Raw genomic sequence first — 19550 nt, 5'->3', positions numbered from 1 at the left:
TGATACCTTCTGAGTGGTGCTGGTTTTCAGCAGCCAGAAGGCAGTGGGACCTGGGCTCTCCTGGGTGAGATTGCTGGGCTCATACGCTGCGAGCAGCTTGGCCTCTCCAGCTTGCCTCCTCCAGCCTCCTCTTTCACAGAAGCATAGACCACGATGGATTGTATTACCCAAACTGTAAGGTGATTGACAGCTTCAGGAGCGAGCTGCTGAATAATTTGAAAACTGGAGCTTACGTAAAGAAAGTAACCCCAAATTGATGCGGAAATCCAGACTGTGAGGAGGCATGCATTTCCTGTAAGTTAGGTCGTAAAGTAACCAGGTCGTCATAACTTCATCCACTCTCTTGGTGCTCATCTTTAATTCAGGGCAGCAGCTTTGTGCATTGGGCAAGGGAGATATTTGCAACCCTGGAGTTACTAATTTATAACGCGTCTAGAAATTCGCATTGTACCAAGCAGCACTAGTGAGTGTGGGAAGAGGAAGGCTTCAGCCTCCCTTGTTTCCCGAGAACGGCTGCAGGATAATGCAGGGCACACAGCGAGGGGAATTTCGGGAGGCAAGGTGAGGAATGTTCAGCCAGGTCCTCAGAAAGCACATGTAGCCTCAAAGGCAAATGCAAGTTGGGAAGGATAAAAATACTTTTGGGCATTTTTGCAACTTGATCACCTAAAAGCCTGTAAGGTTATTAAGTAGCTCAGACATAGCTTAATCTTATAAAAATATGACCTCTAGACAGTGCGTGTTCATTTCTTCTGCAGTACCCCCTTCTGTTTTTCTTTTCTGCCGACCAACCTAGACTTAATCAACAGCTGACACAAAGAGGGCAGAGGGGGAAGCAATTTTGCAGTGATGTCTTAAAAGCATGTGTGAGCAAAAGGAAAGTGTTGTATTTATTGCTAATTGAGGACAATTATTTTACTTCCTTCGTGGAATATTTCCATCTTCTGTGGTCTGTAGGTCATCATCCTAGTTCAGCAGTTCAGTATCTGTATAATAACATTGCTTTTTAGTAAGTTGTGTATATTCTCATCTTCAGGGAAAAAAAGCAGGGGATGGAAAGGCTTTTGGAGTTGTTCTAGGGACGTAGGTACTTCTGTTGTATAACAGCATAGGTAAAAGGAAGAAATAAGTTTGGAGTTTGTGGCAGGAATGTGATGGTCCTTACTGTCTCCTGATATTGCCACGCTGCTCAGTCACTGCTTTAGCCTGGTCATAGAGAATTGCATGATACGCAAGGGCGATGCTGCTATTTACAGCCGTGGTGTGGATGCATGGCTGATTAATTCAGGGATTACGAGTTTAAGCTGCGAGCTGCTGTGCAGGTGTGGGATTGAGCCTCCACCTTTGTTTTGGGCGGTTGGCTGGTGAGGGGTGGGCTTCGTATGAAGTGCTTGTGGCAGTTGCTGCTTCCAAGGAGGCATGCTGTACTGGTGGGATGCAGAGCAGATAAGCTAGTCTTTTCTTCGATCATGTAGGTAGGAAAGCCAATAAATTGATGAGGATAGCCAGCCTGTTGTGTTTGAAAGGTCTGACTTGTTGCTTTGCTCTTTTTCAGGCTCTACTCTCCTGTCCCTAGACTTTTTTTTTTTTTTAAGTGTACTCTTTCCTTCCTGTTCTGTGGTAGGACTTGAGATGCATGCATCTTCCTGTTATTTAGAGGTTTGTTAATTTGGTCTCTTTCCCCGTCCTCTCCTTCAGCCCACGGCACAGACTGGCAGTTGTGCACGTACAGGATGCCTCCCATCGACAGCTGCTTTGCTGGGAGCCTGTGGAGGGTTTCTGCTCGCCACTGTCTCTGTGCATGTACAGATGTAGCTACTGTCTTGGAAGCAAACTGGGAATATTATTAATCATATTGGGTGGGCAGTATGAGAAGGATGCACTGAAGTGGGTTGGGAAGAGGCTGGAGAGGAAAGGGAAATGCTGCTCAGGGGAAAAGGAGGTGTTCTGGAGAGTAGGGGCCGACGGAGCATGGTGCTGTGCCTCCTTTAAATCCCAGTGTGTAGGAAGCCAGCCTTGGCTGGGTTTTGCTGCTCATGGAACAGGTTAAGAGGAGTGCTCTCATGTGCTAAAGCATCCTTGTTTTGAAGAGTGGTTTGTTGAACTCACAATTTCCTTGTTGCATGCGTGGCACACTGAGCAACTGGAGCATTTCTCTGCGCAAGATAGCGTTTTAATTTTAGATGAAAGTATTTAAAGTCTGTATGAAAAAATGCAAATCGCTCCTCTCTGTTCTGCTCGCATATTCTGTTTTATGTGATTTGCAGTGGGCTCTGCGTTACACAGAGAGGCACAGACCCTTCTCCAGGTAACTCGAGCAGTGGGAAGCAGGTCTCGGTGAGGTGCTGGTGAGATGCTTAACATAGCTGTGCAGTTAGTCTCAAACAAGGCTGGGAAGTACTGGGCTGTGCATTTTGTGATGAAGTTATCAAGCACTGGCCTAAGCACATCCCTTTACACTCCGTCATGTGTCTGCTCTTGAAGAATGCCTGTGGGACATCTTCATTGCTGTCTTTCTGCCAGCAGTGTGCTGCTTTGTGTAAGGCTGTTTGCACTTACTGATCGTGGGGTACAGGTCTGGGGACACTCCTACTGCTTAGCAAAACAACAGATTTTTTGGATTTTACTACTCAAAACTGTTGGACATCACCCTGAGATAGCCTTTTATAAGGCATTGATCTGTGATAAACTTTCTTTTAAAATCCACGCCAGATTTTGACACTCAATGAACTGTAGTTAACTGAAAAATTGCATTAATGTTCACCTGAGGTAGAAAGCTTGCTAGTGTGGACACGCACATGTTGCGCACTCAGAAGAGCTGTTAGAAAAGTGATAGGAACTACAAGGGTTTGGGATGTTCACTATAAACCCCTGGAAGTAAAGGCAAGGTTGTGTTTCCAAGTCGGAGGCTGCCATTGCCATTCCTTCAGACTCAATTTCTTCAGAGTGCTAACAAATGCTATGAGTTTGTGTTTGGTCTCAGCTGAAGTACCTGAAGTGGGGTTTTGGGAGTGGTAAGGGGGTAGGCCGAGCGAACTTGGCCTTCTTCAGGAGGTGGGCAGGGGGTCCTCAAGCAGCCCCCGAGCTTGGAGGCACTGCAGGGCAGACGAAGGCCCTGTGTCCTCCACTGCCATGCCCTTCCAGGGGAGGCTTTCTGCTTAGGAGTAAACTTTTTTTTCCCTCTGATCACTAACCTGTAAATTGCTCACTGTCTGTCACTGTTACTTCAGTCAGCAGTTATTGCTGGAGCTGCCACATATCCGTCTGGTTTTGTGGCTTCTGGTGGCGTTGAGCCCTTTGGCTGGTGGTGGGCAGCAGACCCCAGCTCCTGGCTGTTGTAAGGTGCTGAGAGCGAGGTTTTTCCACAAACCATGGCCTACCTGGACTCCTTAGCCCGCTCTCCGGTGCGAAGCCTGAAGGGAAGCTGCCTTTGAGAGGAACCTGCTCTGTGGTGGAGCTGGGGAGGAGGTTTTGGAGGATGACTCTTCCCCAGCCCAGAGGAAGAGTTAACAGCATCCATCACTGCCCTTTTAGGAGGCATTTTAGGAAGACTGAAGCTAACAGCTTAAGTAGTTGTCTGTATTTAGCACCGCTAAACACCCATTTAGCAGTGGAGAGTCATGCTAATGTGCTCATTTCAGAGGATTACCTGAGTGGAGCCCCGAAGGCTATGGATGTTTTGCTCCAAATACAAATAAACTGGGACATCTGAAGGGAAATCGTCTTAAATCGGCTAGAATATCTTTGGAGGGATCATTCTCAGATCTGAGCGCATGAGAAAGCCGTGGCAGGTCAGGACTGCCCCCAAGGCCAGCACCCAAGGGTGGGCGGCTGCTGGGGGGCCTGAATTCAGCCCTCTCCTCGCCTCGGTGAAGGCTGAAGGCTTGCTTGAGGAGTTCTGGGTGACAAAGGCCAGGTCTGCTCAAGACTCTCGAGTTTCTGTTTTTGTGAGAAGCGTTAAAGCTTGGAGCTTAGCAATGCTGAGCTATTCGTATGGCAGTCCTTGGTGCCTCTCTGAGGGCTTTGTGACAGCACCACCTTAGCAAAGAGCTGCCTTTTTGCCCTCTGGTTGAAGATGTTTATCCTGCTTGAATATGAGCATTTCTGACCTATTTGGCTTTACAACATAAGAGTTCTGTCGAGGTTATTCTGGGATAATGTGGGTGTAAAAGAGCAGGAAGTAGAAGAAAAGATAAGAGAGAAAGAATGGAGCAATTTGTAGTGTAAGTAACTGGGCTGTATGATGAAGCTGAGCTGGGGGGAAGAGGAAGGATAGCGTGTTGCGGCTGGATTTTTGTATGAAAGAAAAGGAGGCAAGTAAAGAAAACATTGTGATCAAAACGAAATAACCTGATCAGGGGAGACAGACCATCATATGCTTTGCTTTCCCGCTGTACAGGCAGATAATAGAGCTCTGTTTTTTGGAAAGTGAGTTAATGGTCTTCAGATTGCACCCATGTTTGTTTCTTATACTGGTATGGATTTTGTATTTCCTCGCCTAAAATCCAGGACTGAGTGGGAACATTTTGAAGTGCTGCTTGTGCCAAGAAATTAATTTGGTATGGTGTCCTTAGCAGGTATACATGTGGGCTTTTTATTTGATTTTTAGCAGCTCATATTTTAAAGAATCTTTTTTCTTTTGTCAGATTACGTCTACTTTGAAAATTCTTCGAGTAACCCATATTTGATACGAAGAATAGAAGAACTCAATAAGGTAAACAATTCTTGCCATCAAGTCTTTGAAGCTGATTTAATTTATGATCTGTTTGATTTGATTAAAATCAAAACAAATCTTTATCAGTTCTCTGGTAATTAGTAGCTTAAAATACTTTTGTTGTGATGATTTTCTGAAACACTGAGACCTGCTAGATTGTTCTCTTTTGGCATGAAAGGGCAGAGCATCAACTGGAGGTCATTCTCAAGGTGATTATGCCCACCTATAGGGCAGGAGGTTTTTGCTGGTCTTCTGTGCCCTGATCAGGCGGTAGGAAGACAAAATAAGAGCTTCCCAGGAGGATGGAGAGCTTTGTAATTTGGTTTTTCTTGGGGGAGTGCCACTCAAGAGGAAGAGTTGGAGCTATTAGGTGCTTCCTCAGACTGTTTTCTTTAGTTGTCTTTTGGGTCAGTGTATTATTTCATTTGCCAGATTTCCCCTTCTTTAAATTTAAAAAGCAGGCATGATGGGTTGCATGTGGGAAGCCAGCTGAAGTCTTCAATGCTGAAATTTTACCTGGTTGAGGAGGGAAGACTGATCTGAAGCCATTAGCTGTGTCCTAAACACACCGTTTTGAGGTTTAATACCAGTGTGTGCTTTACAGCCTATACAGAAGGAGTGTAATGTTGCTGTTTTGGTGTTGAATTTAAATTAACTGCCTAAAAATAGGGTGTTTTCTTCAGCCAACAGGGATGGAAAAACATGCCTTTCTGAAACAGTTATTTGGAGGGGAAAATATATCAACATGACAAAGAACTTGAAGTTTAGGGCATCCTTGTAACCCCTTCTTTTTAGTGTAGATCTTTTTCAGAATACTTCGTGTCTCTTCCATTAAGGAAATAATAGGAACTTCCTTAACATGTTCCCAGTGGATCCATTGGGATGTTATGTTAGTGGCTGTATTCCATCAGTTACAGGTTGCAGAAGTGTGTCGGGTTTTCTTGTGGGGTCGGTCCCGTCCCTACCTTTCTTCCGTTTCCCCTCTTTAAAAATAATGGTTCTTTAGCCTGGATCTCTCATTTAGAGCAACTCTTGCTTAAATTGTAATTTCTCTGACCTGTTCTTTGAAATGGGTCTTTCGGGTTGAAATGAATCATATCTCAAGTTGCATTTGTTTTCACTGACTGTAAATGAAGGCCAGACAATTAACCAAAGTGCATAATTCAACGTTGTTAAAACACAGACAGCTGCAAGATGACTACTGGTTTTGTGTTGTATTTCCTCAAAATTTAAAAGTTCTTGATTACTTAACAGAAAAGGATAGAAATTCCACAGGTTCTGTACAAAACTGGTAGGCTGCAAGGGAAAATATTTGAGCGCACATGTATTCTCTGATTTTTTTTGTGTGTGTTAGGAAAACTGTTGTTATCAGAGATAAAACTTTTCCTCCCTTTACAACTTAGCAACAAGCGTGTATATCAGTTTTTGTTCTGTTTGTTTCCTTGTGGACAGATTGCTGGTCCACTACCTTTTTTGGAGACTTCCTGGAGGGGAATTCGTATCTCAAGTATCTCAATCTTCTAGTTTCTTAAACTGTGTGCCATCATTCTGGTTTTCAAGGACTCTTCAATAGTAGGAGACAACTCTTTTAAGTTACATTTTCATTAATTATTGACTTATTTTGGAAACAATAGGTTGGCTGGGTCTGTTTCAAACCAGTAGGTGTACTTCCTTTAGAGTCTGTATAAAGCCAGCTTCATAATTCAGCAGCTATCATCTTACAAGAAATTCATCACCGAACTCATTTTAAGAGTTTTAAGAAAAAAAAAAAAATCCCAAACCATTCAAAAAATCTGACCTCTTTGTATGTTGCCACTGGTGTAGAGTTTATTGCCTGGTGCAGCTTCCTTTGTTCTCCTTTTAGAATAATTCTTGTGTTGGTCATGGTTTACCTGCCAGTGCTGTCAGAGAAAGGAAACATTATGGAACTTCTTTTGTGAGAGCAATAATGACTGTGTTCTTTCTTGCTTTTCTGCTGTCCTACTGAGTTTGGAGAACAGCCTAAACCTGAATTCTGTTATATTTCACAGCTACTTTTATTAGGATTGTAAAGATGCTTTTGCATTCTGCTAAATGCAGGCATCACCTGGAAAGTAGCAAAGTGGCTTGTTGGTATGCTGTACCTGCAGGTAAGTGATTTTTCTCACCCCTTGAAAAATCTGTGACTGCTTAAAATGGTGATCCTGCAGAAACAATTGGGAGTGAAGGGCCAAACCTATTCCTGTTCTCTAGAATGGATCCCACTAGAGGTAGTGTTTTAGATAAAGTCTGGGCAGATGGAGCATGCTAGATGATGATGTTAGGTAGCCTGTGTGGCAAAATTCCTGATTATTTATGAAGTTTTCTAATTAAGTACGTACAGTTCAAGTTTTGGTTTCTATTCAGTTATTATCTTTTTCCTTTTTCAGACTGCCAATGGAAATGTGGAAGCAAAGGTGGTGTGCTTCTACAGAAGAAGAGACATATCAAGTACACTTATTGTGTTGGCAGATAAACATGCAAGTAAGCTTCTTTGTGTTCCTATGATTTCTATGCAAAATTTCCAAACTAGGGTAGAACTTTGTTGCACTTACAAGTATTGGTGGTGTTATTTTAAAACATCCTTTCCCTGTATTCATCCTCAGAAAATTGCATTACCAGTTTGGCTGACTTCTCTTTCCCTACCCCACTTCCTTAAAATCTCAATTAGTTATGGTTTGGTTATCGTGGTGAGGGGAACAGAAGTTTGAGGGTGGATAAAGCTTGTTGGGGCTTAATAAAGGCATCTTACTTGCTTCCTGAAAGTGAATTTTCTACTGGACAGGGTGAGGGAAAATACTCTCTTTCTTGTGTTACTTGGCCATGAATTGGTTGGTTAGTAGAACAAAAAAATGTAAACTTTGCTTAAGAGTAAGTCAAATAGTCTGATCATAGAAAATCAACTTGAAACTTGGCTAACAGGAATTGTCTTTACATTTCAACATTAGTAATATTTTTTGAAGTGACATACTGAGTAAATGCATTTTAAAGCACTGAATTTTAGGACAATCTATTTCTATTTTGAGTAGCTCAGCTTCTTTTGTTAAGAATAATGTCTAGTCTTGAGACCTGAAAAACTATTTTTTTTAATACTCTAGTTAAATTATGATTTAAAAAGCAAAGAAACAAAACAACAAAAGAAAACTGAACTCTCACGCAGTTTGCAGGGTTGTTCATACTGCCTTAGTTTGGCCTCCTTTGCATGTATGCCTTGATTTTATTATTTTAACATAATATTATGTTAGCTTATGTTGGCATGTACTCTGTCAAGGAAGTGAGACAGTTGAGCAGAGATGGAAGCTTATTTCTAAACAAAAACTTAGTGACACAACTCTTCAATTATAAAAGCAGTTTAAAAATACTAAAAAATGCACACAAAAACAATAGTTGTTTGCCTATATAAATCTGTAAGGTAAGTCTGTGCAAGAACATCCAGATACTTTAAAAAACAACAACAACAAAGTACACGAAATAACTGAGAAGCTGCCGTGAATCTGTGCCTTCTGAATTTAGGAAGGGGTGAGCATGGTGCACTAACCAGCTCTCAAAATGAGTGTCCATCTCTGGGGGAGAAATAGTGCGATATACCCATGCCCACAGTGATGTTGGGCACTTTATTTGGAGTCCTTCCAGCATGTTCGACTCCATTCTAGTTGCCAGTGAGGGTTAGATTTAGATTTGTTCTTATTTCCTCTGCCAGTTCAGCATTCCTCTCATCCCATACTTGTGAGGTGATAGATGCAGTTTAATAAAACTGGTACCGAAATGGGCATGTTAAAAGTGGGGGGAAGTAAGTGGGTGGAATTACTAAACTCATTTTAATTGTAAATAATCAAGTATGTGAGATGTAACTGTTCAGATTGCTAAATTTTAGCAACCTAAAAACAAATATGGACACCCTTTTCAATCCTTATAATTCGAGGATGTCCTGTAGGCACACAGATAAGTGAAAAAGAAACAATCAGATCTGGGCATGTCAAAATTAGGATTTGGCTGCCAAGTACTATTGTTTTTTAACGTGCTTTGTAGTCTGCGTACAAATAGACTGATGTGTATGCAGTACAGATCTACAGGGTTGTGTGGCATGGGGGTTGATCAAATCAGGTTTCGGTTTTAACAATTAATACAATATTTTGAGGTGTTCTTGCCACTGTAGTACTATCGGGGAAAAATGCAGCAAAACTAGCCCCTAAATTTAAATACTTTCTATTGTATATTCAGTTCCAGATAAGTCTCTGTACTGCGTTAGTATGACTATACATTGGAAGAAGGCGTGTGGCATTGGGATGAGATTTGGCTGTGTCGCAGAACTGTGGTAGCAGGCAAAGCTTTTTTGATCTCCTCAGTGCATCAGCACTCATTTTATCCAAGAATACTGAGGCTTAATAGGAGCTTCGCCATAAACAACATGACTATTGATTCCTTCATCTGTGTTTCACTTCACTAGATTTAGTAAAGCAAGCAGGTAGGAATGATTCAAAGAAAGGCACGTCTGAGGCGGAAAATGAAAAGCCTTCCTTGCAACTCATGTAAATGTTCTTTCAGCCTGCAAAGGCTGACTTTTATTTCCCTTTTTTTTTGTAATAGGAAATGAAGATTTTCTTTTTAATGTAAACATAATTCATTGTTCATTTTCATATCTGCTTGAAAGACAGAAAATTTCTTCTGTGGAACAGTCCTAGTAATAGACTCACCAGAGACAACTAAGGCTTAGTGTAAATTTCATTAGTAGCTAGATTTTTTTCTAGTATGTTTCCTTTTGGTGCAGAGTAAAATTGCTACTAAATTACTTCCATTTACTTAGATAGATGTTGTGTTGTGTGGCTTCTGTTCCTCATGAGGAGGGAGAAGAGAGTAAAATTAAGCTTTTGGACAGCAGTTAGTTCTTTATTCTGAAAAAAAAAAAAAATTACATCCTGCATGATATAATGAAATTAAATTTTGTGGATGTTAACATTCCAGTACAGCTACTCAACACTGCCACTGACTTTGAGTTCATTTCCATAAAGTCTCCTGTTGCCTCATTTTGATGCATTTGCAGTAGATGTACGTATCTGCATCGCTGATCTTTTAACTGCCTTTGTTCAGCTGATTAATGGAGCTTTCTGACTGCAGACATTTCTGGATTCACACAGTCTTATATTTAAGATGCCTTTATTTTAGACCTACTGTTGAGATCAGTGCAGTGAGAGAACCAAATAATGGGAAGATATGGCAAGAACATGAATGGAAAAATATGGGTGTATTTTGTAATGTTTTTTCTCTCAATAAAAGAAGGAAAGAGATGTGATTGTGAAATGAATCCTGCAAAGTTTGATTTTCTTTCTTTAATAGGAAAGAAAAGAAAAAAGAGGCTCTTATGCTTTAACTGAATAATCCATCAGATATTTGAAAATCTGGGTTATGCTGTATTTTCTCATAATTCTTTATAAAGAAGAGAAATGAGTAGGAAGCAGCTTGTTCTGTAGTTGGTGACTGTAAATTAGTACCTTGATGTACGCAACCTGATTCCTGGATTTGATCTGTGATCTTACTATTTTTATCACATGATATAAAACTTGTCTAGGCTGTCCTATAAATCTTTCAGCCTTATAATGGCTTCCATAGATCGCTAGCACTTTTTATTCATAAGCCTCTTCAATCACCTCGCAAATTATTCCAGGACATTTCTCCACCTGATTCTGAAATGAACCTGCTTCACCGGTAGGAGACTATTTAATGTTCTTTGCCCAAAGACTTTGTAGTGGTTTAAGGTAGAATATTGTATGCAAACGGACTTGCAGGCAGAACCTGATGGAAGAGAAGCACACTGACTTTTATCGCTTACTCCTCAAGCTACTATTTGGATGCTGTGGCTATATATATGTTCTCCCCGCAGTTTCTTATGTAATTAAGCAAATATTTCCAACAGCAGGAGCACAACCTCCTGTCCTCCCTTCCACCCACCCACCCCAGCTGGCTCCAGTTGCGCGTGGTCTGTCTTGCAGCGCTTCATTCAAAATGTTTGTCCTGACTGTAAAACAACGCTGGTAGTAGTTGGGGCGAGCTGAATGGCACAGGCAGCTTTTGGCAGCTCTGTGGTTAGCTTTCAGCAGCTGATGTGTGGGTGCCAGGCAGGCATGGCAGCCTGGTCTTCCAGGTGCTGAAGCTTCTAAAAATAAGCATCTTGCAGCAGCGAAGTGTCAGCACTCAGTCAGTGCGTGAGTTGCATGAGGGCTGTGTGCCTGAACAGGTAGGGGTCCGCTGAGGCTTTTTAGATGACACCAGCCAGTGCAAATGCAGTTTGATGGTAGCTTCACAGACAAGTTTTTGGCCATTTTACACTCTCCGTCCCCGTTTTCTCCCTAATACTTACATGTGATTCTGGAATGATGAGTTTATTAATCTACTAATGGACATTTTTGGCCCTGCTGAGAGGAGGAAACTGTGATTTCCTGTTCTGGCGGTGGCGTGGCAAGGAAGGATGTGCTGAGTGTCAAAAATAGCATCCATTTGCTCTGTGTCCTACCTGCAATGTTGGCCATGGCTGCAACAGACGATCACAAGAAACCTTGGAAGGGATCGTGATAAGATGTTGTCTCGATGCTGTGGCCAGCTCCTGAACTGTCAAGGTATAAGGGTTTCTACTTATTTAGAAACTCTATCCCTTTTTTTATAGCTATGAATCGATATTAAATTTTTGGTAGGGAGGGAGAAAATGAATGAGGCTAGGAGGTTTAATATAGACCATTAGAAATTGGACCTGGGAAAAGGAATCTGTTGTTTTATTGGTCATCTCTTCAAACACAACACTTCTAGAACATCCTGTCTTCCTGCCAACACCTTCCTGCTCGACACCAAGCTAAGTGCGTGTGTCGATCTGCTCGAGGGCAGGAAGGCTCTGCAGGAGGATCTGGATAGGCTGGAGCGATGGGCTGAGGTCAACTGCATGAAGTTCAACAAGGCCAAGTGCCGGGTCCTGCACCTGGGCTGCAACAACCCCAAGCAGAGCTACAGGCTGGGAGATGAGTGGCTGGAAAGCTGCCTGGCCGAGAAGGACCTGGGAGTATTGGTGGATAGTCGGCTGAATATGAGCCAGCAGTGTTCTCAGGTGGCCAAGAAGGCCAACGGCATCCTGGCCTGTATAAGAAGCAGTGTGGCCAGCAGGTCGAGGGAAGTGATTGTGCCCCTGTACTCGGCTCTGGTGAGGCCGCACCTCGAGTACTGTGTTCAGTTTTGGGCCCCTCGCTACAGGAAGGACATGGACGTGCTCGAGCGAGTCAGAGAAGGGCGACCAAGCTGGTGAGGGGTCTGGAGAACAAGTCTTACGAGGAGCGGCTGAGGGAGCTGGGCTTGTTCAGCCTGGAGAAGAGGAGGCTCAGGGGCGACCTTATCGCTCTCTACAGTTACCTGAAAGGAGGCTGTAGCGAGGTAGGGGTTGGTCTATTCTCCCACGTGCCTAGTGACAGGACGAGGGGGAATGGGCTAAAGTTGCGACAGGGGAGTTTTAGGTTGGATGTTAGGAAGTACTTCTTTACCGAAAGGGTTATTAAGCATTGGAACGGGCTGCCCAGGGAGGTGGTGGAGTCACCATCCCTGGAGGTCTTTAAAAGACGTTTAGATGTAGAGCTTAGGGATATGGTTTAGTGGAGTACTTAGTGTTAGGTCGGAGGTTGGACTCGATGATCTTGAGGTCTCTTCCAACCTAGAGAAATCTGTGAATCTGTGAATCTGCCGAAGGAGCTGTAACAGGTCAGTGCCACTGACTTCGTTCTGTTTCCCAGTGTTTTGATCCATTTTTTTTTTCCTTTGAATTTCAGTGGTAGTGATGCCATGCTGCCTAATTCTTCTGTTATTACAGATGTACCTGTCTCCCAAACTGAACATCCTAGTGAGCTCTCGAAACCTAATTTCTGTATCGTTTGCCTTTGTGCTTTTCTGAATTCTGCTGTGTAGCAACTCATACAACACTCAGCATGCAGAGCAGGGGCTGTTCTTTTGCCTCTGATGTTGTAGAGAGCCCAGTCTGATCTCTATCAAATTGCTATTCTTTCTAGTGTCTAGCAAATATTGATGTTTAATTTCACATCTCATACACCCAATCATTTTAAATTACAATTTCTGCCTCTTGGGTTTCTCCTGCCAACTCAAAGTTTACTCTTTCTAATCATTTTTCCCCATATATGTTAGCTTTCACGTGAGTCTTGCTGTTTGTGTCCAATCTGCCTGTCTCTTGTTTCCAATATAAGTTGTCTTCAAGCTTTTCTTAATGTGCTATTAACGATTCTGTCACCAAATATCAAATAATACTTAATCTAACGCACTCCTTGCAGCATTCCACTGGCTACTTCTGCATAGCTGACATATTACTGTTTGTACTAAGACTACATGTTTAGTTTTAAATCTGCGTGAGCACATCTATCAAGCAGAGAGATTAATTTTAAAGTAAGCCTTTATGAGAGCTCTGAAGTCCCAGTATACTGCACCTACTGTGCTTTCTCATCACTTGCTCTGCAGTGCTGCCGTAAACGTGGGCAAGTCTTTCTGAAAAGAATTTATCTTTATGGTTCTTATTATTTATTTTTAAAACTATGGACCTTATTTCTCAAGGGCCGCCGTTCTCAACGATAAAGTCCGCTTTGCTGAGAGCTTGAGCTATAGGAGGCTGAGATGCAGATGCGTCAGACGGGCTTGTCCTGGAACCAGAGGCTGCATCAGCCCCCGTGGTGGTTTATAGCCTGACTTAAACCTTTGCTGTATGCGAGGAGGTGATGAGGTGGTATTAGTTACAGTTTTTGTCAAAGCCACTTTTGCATGACTTCAGCAAGGCAGAGATTCCTGTGCTGAATCTAGGTTTTCTTTCCATCTTCCGTGTTTTCCTTCCATCTTCCTTTGGTTCAGAATGCGTTTGTCAAAATGCATTGTGCCTTTTTATTTTGAAAGGCTGTGCAGAGCAGAGCTGGCATAAGAAGAAAACGTGTGCTTTCCACCTTCCTTGTTTTAGTACAAAAGCTAGGCATATAAATAAAGCAGTAGTTGAAAGGCAAGCCTAACTGAAGGGATGCAGTTCCTGAGATTAACTTGGTTTTGCTGGGTGGTTTCATTTTGTTTATAGATAAGACTGGCACAGTTGTCTTTTTTTTTTTTTTTTAAATGCAATTTTTGAAAGCTCTAGGCTATTAAATGTACTGAAGGTATTAAGTATTTTAGATTGCTCCTTATAGTGTTTTTTTTTCCCTACATTACACAGTGCACTGCTCTCTTTCTCCAAAAAGTCTCATAAGTGCAGGCATGAATGCCTTTTCATTTTAGTATCCATCGCTTTTTAAGCAAGGTAGCTTGTAACTTGCTGACTTGTTTGTGGATTACTGCCGGTATATTTATAGTGGAGGTCAGCAGCCACAATATTAATTTTCAACTAAAACAGAATCCACTTCAGTAAATAAATTGCAGAACCATGAAACTGTGGCACAAATGTAAATTCTGTGTTCCAGTTCTTAGGAAAATATTCAATTGTAAGTGCATGCTGCTGTATGCTTAAGAGCTCGTGTGGCATAATAGATGTTGTATGTTGTAGTCTGCTTTAATTATGTTGCTGTGTCTTTTTCCTTTCCTTGCTGGAGCAGCTTACCTGAAGGGTGTATAAACCACAAGTCTTTTTTCTGGAACAGTAAAACTGAGTGATAAATTGTGGGGAACCTGACGGGTACATCTTTCTTTTTTTTTAAATTTTTTTTGTCACCCTCCCTGTGGCATAATGGTGGCCTATTTAAAAGTAAATGCAATTTTAATGTTTTATAAAATGGAGATCTCTCCCTTCTGTTTGCTTTGTTTTGGGGTAGCTGTGAGGATTATAGTTAACTAATCTTAAGGGTACATTAATCACAAGTAGGCCTGTATGTGTTTTTGACTAGAAATGTTTCTTGGCAACAAGTGTCGAATTAAGCTGCAGGCATAAGTCTGCTCTTTGAGAGTACAGCTGCAGTAAAATTGGAGTTTTACTATTCATGTATGAGACTTCACAGCTCATTCTACTAGAGGCTGGGAAACTGTACTGTGGTTTTGGAAAATACAGTAACTGCCTTAATTTCACAGGGAAGGAGTGATGTTTTCTTTTGCAGTCCTCCATCATGGAGAAGCTTTGCAGTTTTCTTGGCGTCTTTTACCTTCATCAGTTTTGTCTTATGCGATCGACAGGGTGCTTGCTAACGAACACAAACCACTAATAATGTATTTCCTACCAGAAAGATGCCTAGAGATGTTTTGGATCAGTTGTGTATCAGTATGGGTGTGATTTCATGTATTTACTTTGGCACTCGTTTCAAGCCGGTCGGATGGAGATAGCGTGGCTCCAGGCCCCAGGTCGTGGATTCTGACCGCGGATTGAAGTGAGCTCTTGAAACAGCAGCACTGCGGACAGTGTGTGCTGAGGTAGGGTAGGGCTGGCTGCAGGGCTGGCCTTGGGCACTTGGTTAGGTTCCAGTTAATCTTGTGACTGTGATCTATCGGCTGTGGTTGGGGTGAAAAGAGTAAAATACTTTAAATGACTAACCTAGCCTTTTTGGTGGGCATTTCCCTCAGAAGCTGTTGAAGATGGGCTGGGACAATCTGTGACTGATAACCTGAAAAAGGAGTAGGGCATATGATAGCTGACACCTGGCAAAGAGGAAAGGCTTCACTTCTAGTGCCTCATTCATCATGCATCAGCTTCTTCCCGATGAAGTCAGCGGTGCAGGGATGATTCCAAGAAGAGCTCTCCCTTGGGCTTGGCTTGTCCATTGGTGGCAGATTTCTGTGTGACCAGGGCAAGTGTGGACCCGGAGTGCTTTCATTCCAGTGGTGATAAATACAGTTCATCACAGGCATAACTTAAAGGATCTGCACTAATTATCTCATTACTCATTTGGCTGAAACTTGAGGATTCAGACAAAGTTAGATTTCATCTGCATGCTATGTCTATTTATTATTTAGTGATGGTTTTGGAGCTGCTTTTTCTGATTGACCCAGAATGAATACTTGCACTGTGCTCTCGATGATAGATTTTTGTCTCTTTATAACTAGGAGAAATGGAAGAAGAGATGGAAAATCCAGAAATGGTTGATTTGCCAGAGAAACAGAAGCATCAGCTACGACATCGTGAGTTGTTTCTCTCACGACAGTTGGAATCTCTGCCAGCCACACACATTAGGTAATGGCCATCTTCTTCCAGTGCTTTTATTCAAAAAAACAAATGGCATTAATATTATCCAAATAATCTTCAATGTAATATTAAATTTTGTGTACAACTTCAGTAGTACCATCTTGTGAATCACACAAGCATTTAAGATGCATGTATTTTCATAAAATATGTTTCTCTTTTTTAGAGGCAAATGCAGCGTTACTCTGTTAAATGAGACAGAATCCCTTAAATCATATCTGGAACGGGAGGTATGAACCAATTTTGTGAATTGTCAAGCTTGAACACTTTATTTTGGCACAATTTAGGATTGGTGGCTTTTCGCAAGGTTTTAAAAAAGACCGTTCTTTCATTTCTAAGCATACTGCGCATTGGTAGTGGGAAGCATTAAGCTCAATAGAGTTTTCATTCTGATGTAAAACTTGGTGTTTCTAGCAGGACAGACATCCCTGTGGCAAGTAAGCTGTCTCTTTTCCTGTTAAGGGAACCCTTCTTGCTCATCAGCCTGGCAGTCTGAAAGTTCAAAGTGAAGGCTCGTGCCCCCAGGCTAGACAGGGTGGGAGGTGAAGTAACTGTAGAAGAGGGAGCAAGCCAGCAAACTGTACTTCTATGTATTAGCTTTCTCCTGAAATCTTACATATTTATGTTAATATGGTTTAAGCGTGATCTCACCTCAGATCTCTGAGGAGCTTAGTTCCCAGTTTTCTGAGCTCAATGTTCAAAATGTTTACCTGTAATCCTCTAATTTTCCACTACAGATGTTTAGATCCTTGAAAAACTACTTGTCAGTTGACTTCCGACTCCTGTAGAAGTTTTAGCAATCTGGCTCTTAAAGAGTGCCTCAAACGAACACTTGTAACTGAATTGTCTTGCTGTTAATCACTATTCAGAATACAAATTTGGGGTTTACTTTTTCAGGTGTTTTGTGATTTTAAAAATTGCAATTGCAATCCTTTTTTAATATCTTTATATACCTTTAAATGTGGCTAGACCTCTGGCTGCTCTGGGTTATGCGGTCTTGGAATTTGACAATGTGAAAGCTTTATTTTTGGAGATTAGCAGCAGTTTTCTCTTAAACTTTTACTAACAACTAGTAAACAATTTCAGTGTATTATTGTTTGAATAAATCTGCAAGCATTATATTTGGATTTGAAAAAATTTCAATGTTATACAAGAGAGGAAATCTTGTAATTGGAAACAGTAGGGTAACGGTCATTAACTGGCCTTTAAGAAACAAGAAGAAAACAGCTTTATTTTTTTTTGGAAGGAGCATATTGCAGTCTGTCTCATAATTGGGTTTTATTTAAGTGTATTTTTAACTTTCTTTAGTATTTATTTAAATGTAAGATTAATTTTAATCCAATGCTCCAGTTTAAGAGAATTTTAAACAAAGCATAGGGATTAAATAGTCAGGCTTCTCTTTGGAATGTGAAACCAAAAACATGTCGAGTGAGCTCAGGGCTGCCAAATGGCAGTGCATCAAACAAGGGCTGTTGTATTCAGAAATGCTTGTCACCAACTAGCAGCTGAGGATATGCCCATTTGAAAGCAAAAGTTAATCAAATTGAAATTAGTTTTAGATTTACCAGTACCCAACCTTTAAATAGCGTTCCTTCGCAATTGCTCCCCAAACATTTTTATTACCAGCAATTTTACAGGCAGGTGCCTTGAGAAGGGAACTGCCTTCCTCTAATTGTGCAACTGCTTGGTTGCAGATGTAGGAATAGAAGGGGATCTTGTTTTCATCCTTTTGAACTCTCAGAATGCAAGATGAGTGGTGCAGGTTATTTTTAAACCGAGCAGGCACTTAGAGATTTCACAGAATGAGAGAGTTCCCTGAATGTGTCCTGTCACTTAGCACGGTATTTTGCCATGGTGCAAACTAACTTGGACAGATGGTAAAGAAATTAAAAGCTCAGGAACAGAAATGTGCTTGGGTGGAGGGTAAAGAGATTAAAAAAAGGAGGTACTTGTTGCCGGGTGAATTCCTAGCACTGGATGGTGTTGTTTTGAACTGTTGTTTCTACTTTTTTTTCTTCCTGTTTTTAATCCTCTGCTTTCAGAGTGCTTTTATTTTTTTTATATTTTAATGTGGCTTCTGTCAGTAAAGCATAAGCAGTTCTAGGGAATCTGTCATTTGATTTCTTGTATATTATGACCACTGAAAGTAGGTTTTTGGCCCAAGGCTGTCTTCATTGAAGAAGGTTAAACATGCAGACAGGAATTTTTCGGGAGATAGTAAGCATAGCAAAATTACATTTGTGTTATCTGTTTTTTCATCCTTCCACTCTCTTTCTCGGTCATGCTCCTCACGAGGATTGCACCATTAATTCAGGGAGGGGCAGAAGGGCAACCAGCACCGACTTCTTTACTGTGCCTGGCAAAAGTGGGTTTGTGCAGAATTGAGGAACAGGAGGAAAAAGGGTAAAAAGCAACAAAATACTTGAATTTTGTGTAGACACTGAGTTCTTGAGGAGATCAAGAGAATGGCATAGCCACTTAGGGCAAAAGAGTTAGATTTCCCTATTCTGCAGGAAACTATTTTATATGTACCACTTATTTTACTGTGCTGCTAGGATACCTCCGTGTACTTGTGTGAATTTTGCCTGCTGGGTAGATATCTGGCACTTCTGTTTCTTTTGGTACCCCCTATAAATAAAGCGCTATATAATTAAACTTATCCCCCCGCCCCCTTCACCCCAACTGACTTCACAAGGGTAAGTTTGCAAGCTGTAATAAACTAACCACTCTTTCTGCGCTGTACTTTCACTTTGAGCCTTTTTTCCAGTGTTTCTGCAGTTGGTGGCTTTGGTTCTTGGCTGTAGCTAATGGTAGCTCCGGGGCTCGGGTCGGGAGGCTCTGAGCATATGTGTCTGTATAACAGTTTGGAGAAGCAGAAAGCCACGGTTTAATTTTAACTCTTGGCAGGTCATTTTATTTTTTTCCAAACATGTTGAATGTTTTCTGGGATCTGAAATTAAAACAGAAAACCCTTCTTTTTCTTGACTGCTGCAAGCTCGACACACACAGTTTTGACAGCTAGAATGAGCATGGAGGGTTTGGAAGAGCCATGTTGTTTTGTTGTGAATATCATTTCATGAAACCCTTCTGAAAAATCTCACATTTGTATCATGTAATGGTGATCAAGAGCTCACATACACTCTAGTCTACACAGGGATCTGCTCTGCTCCTTGGGCTGTAGTTTGTGTTGGCATTAAACTTACTAATGTTTTCAAAAATCCCCCCAAATTTGTGCGAGCTGAATTTCATGTTTCTATGGAGGAAGATGGTAGCGGTATTGCATTACTTTTAGGGATTGCATTCTGTCTTGTATTCACATTTCTGCCCCATAACTTCCATCTTTTCTCTCTTGGAGAGGCTCCAGCTGGGCAGAAGAGACCAGAGACTTGAACTTCTTTATTTTGTAGAGAACTGCTGCTTGCCTTCCTCCTGCCTTCCCTTGCCTCTGCTTCCCAGAAAAGGGTGGAGGAAGAAGGGCAAACAGAAGTGTGTAGCCTGTTCATTTTTTTTTTTTTTCATTGAGTGAATGTCCTTAGTCTGCTAAATGCACAGCACTAATACACAGAAGAGAAGCATTAGGGCATGTCACAGTCTGTAATATTTTTGGACAAAACCCCTCCATGATGAATGATTTTTCCTGGC

General features: G+C 41.6%; 2 protein-coding genes across 5 annotated transcripts in view; both read left to right on the top strand.

Annotated features, from left to right (window-relative positions):
• Positions 1-19550, top strand: part of MTA1 (metastasis associated 1) — an 82668-nt gene that overhangs the window by 12872 nt on the left and 50246 nt on the right. For all 4 annotated transcript variants that reach the window (XM_067001353.1, XM_067001354.1, XM_067001352.1 and 1 more), the window contains exons 2-5: positions 4647-4714; positions 7123-7216; positions 15773-15899; positions 16075-16138. In XM_067001353.1, the coding sequence (XP_066857454.1) occupies positions 4647-4714; positions 7123-7216; positions 15773-15899; positions 16075-16138 (353 nt within the window). The remainder of the gene's footprint in view (positions 1-4646; positions 4715-7122; positions 7217-15772; positions 15900-16074; positions 16139-19550) is intronic.
• Positions 7224-15765, top strand: LOC136791343 (uncharacterized). Its single transcript, XM_067001365.1, is given in 2 exon segments — positions 7224-11859; positions 11862-15765. Coding segments are annotated over 2 exon segments (696 nt in total). The 5' UTR covers positions 7224-11660; the 3' UTR covers positions 12359-15765.

Source organism: Anser cygnoides, chromosome 8 (assembly GCF_040182565.1).
Source record: "Anser cygnoides isolate HZ-2024a breed goose chromosome 8, Taihu_goose_T2T_genome, whole genome shotgun sequence".
In the NCBI taxonomy this organism is placed as follows: Eukaryota; Metazoa; Chordata; class Aves; order Anseriformes; family Anatidae; genus Anser; species Anser cygnoides.
Note: the sequence above shows the minus strand (reverse complement) of the source record. Positions and strands in the feature narration are given on the sequence as shown.